Below are 502 nucleotides of genomic sequence, written 5' to 3'. Positions count from 1 at the left end.
GATGACACTGGTGCACACCCTGGAGATCCAGCGGCACCAGAGTGACCAGGATGCGGAGAAGCTGCGCCAGGCCATCGCTGACCTGGAGCAGGAAAAGGAGAAGCTGAAGCAGGAGGCGGCATTGCTGCAGCAGAAAGCAGAGGAGGTACTGGGTGACTGGGTCCCCTTAGCAGTGGTTGCACACAGGGACCTCTTCCCTCTCCCCAGCCGCGCGGCACTGGGTCCAAGCCACCATCACTGCAGCCCCTGCGGCATGGGCACAGGCACGGAGCTGCTGCACTGCCCGAGCCTCCAGTCCGTGTCCATCCCCCAGCCTCTGGGCTGCTGTTGGGCAGGACCCCCACGTTATGGGTCGGGGGTGTGTGTGGAGTCAGCATTGGTGCAGCAATGCAAACCCCGAAGTAGGTGTCAGGGCAGGACCTCCCGTGGCTCTCTGCCCTCTCCTGCTGCTGCAGCTCCTGCTGTGGTGGGGTGACCCCCGCACCTTTCTGGTGGCCTGTCC

General features: G+C 64.3%; 1 protein-coding gene across 1 annotated transcript in view; it reads left to right on the top strand.

The window, feature by feature from the left end:
- Window positions 1-502, top strand: part of LOC104404551 (plectin-like) — a gene marked incomplete at both ends in the record, with an annotated part of 8,061 nt that overhangs the window by 396 nt on the left and 7,163 nt on the right. The window contains 1 exon segment of the mRNA XM_010013006.1: window positions 6-145. Coding sequence (XP_010011308.1) covers window positions 6-145 — 140 coding nt within the window.

Source organism: Nestor notabilis, unplaced genomic scaffold (assembly GCF_000696875.1).
Source record: "Nestor notabilis isolate BGI_N333 unplaced genomic scaffold, ASM69687v1 scaffold16554, whole genome shotgun sequence".
Taxonomy (NCBI): domain Eukaryota; kingdom Metazoa; phylum Chordata; class Aves; order Psittaciformes; family Psittacidae; genus Nestor; species Nestor notabilis.
The sequence above is the reverse complement of the archived record's forward strand: the minus strand, read 5'-3'. Positions and strand labels throughout refer to the sequence as shown.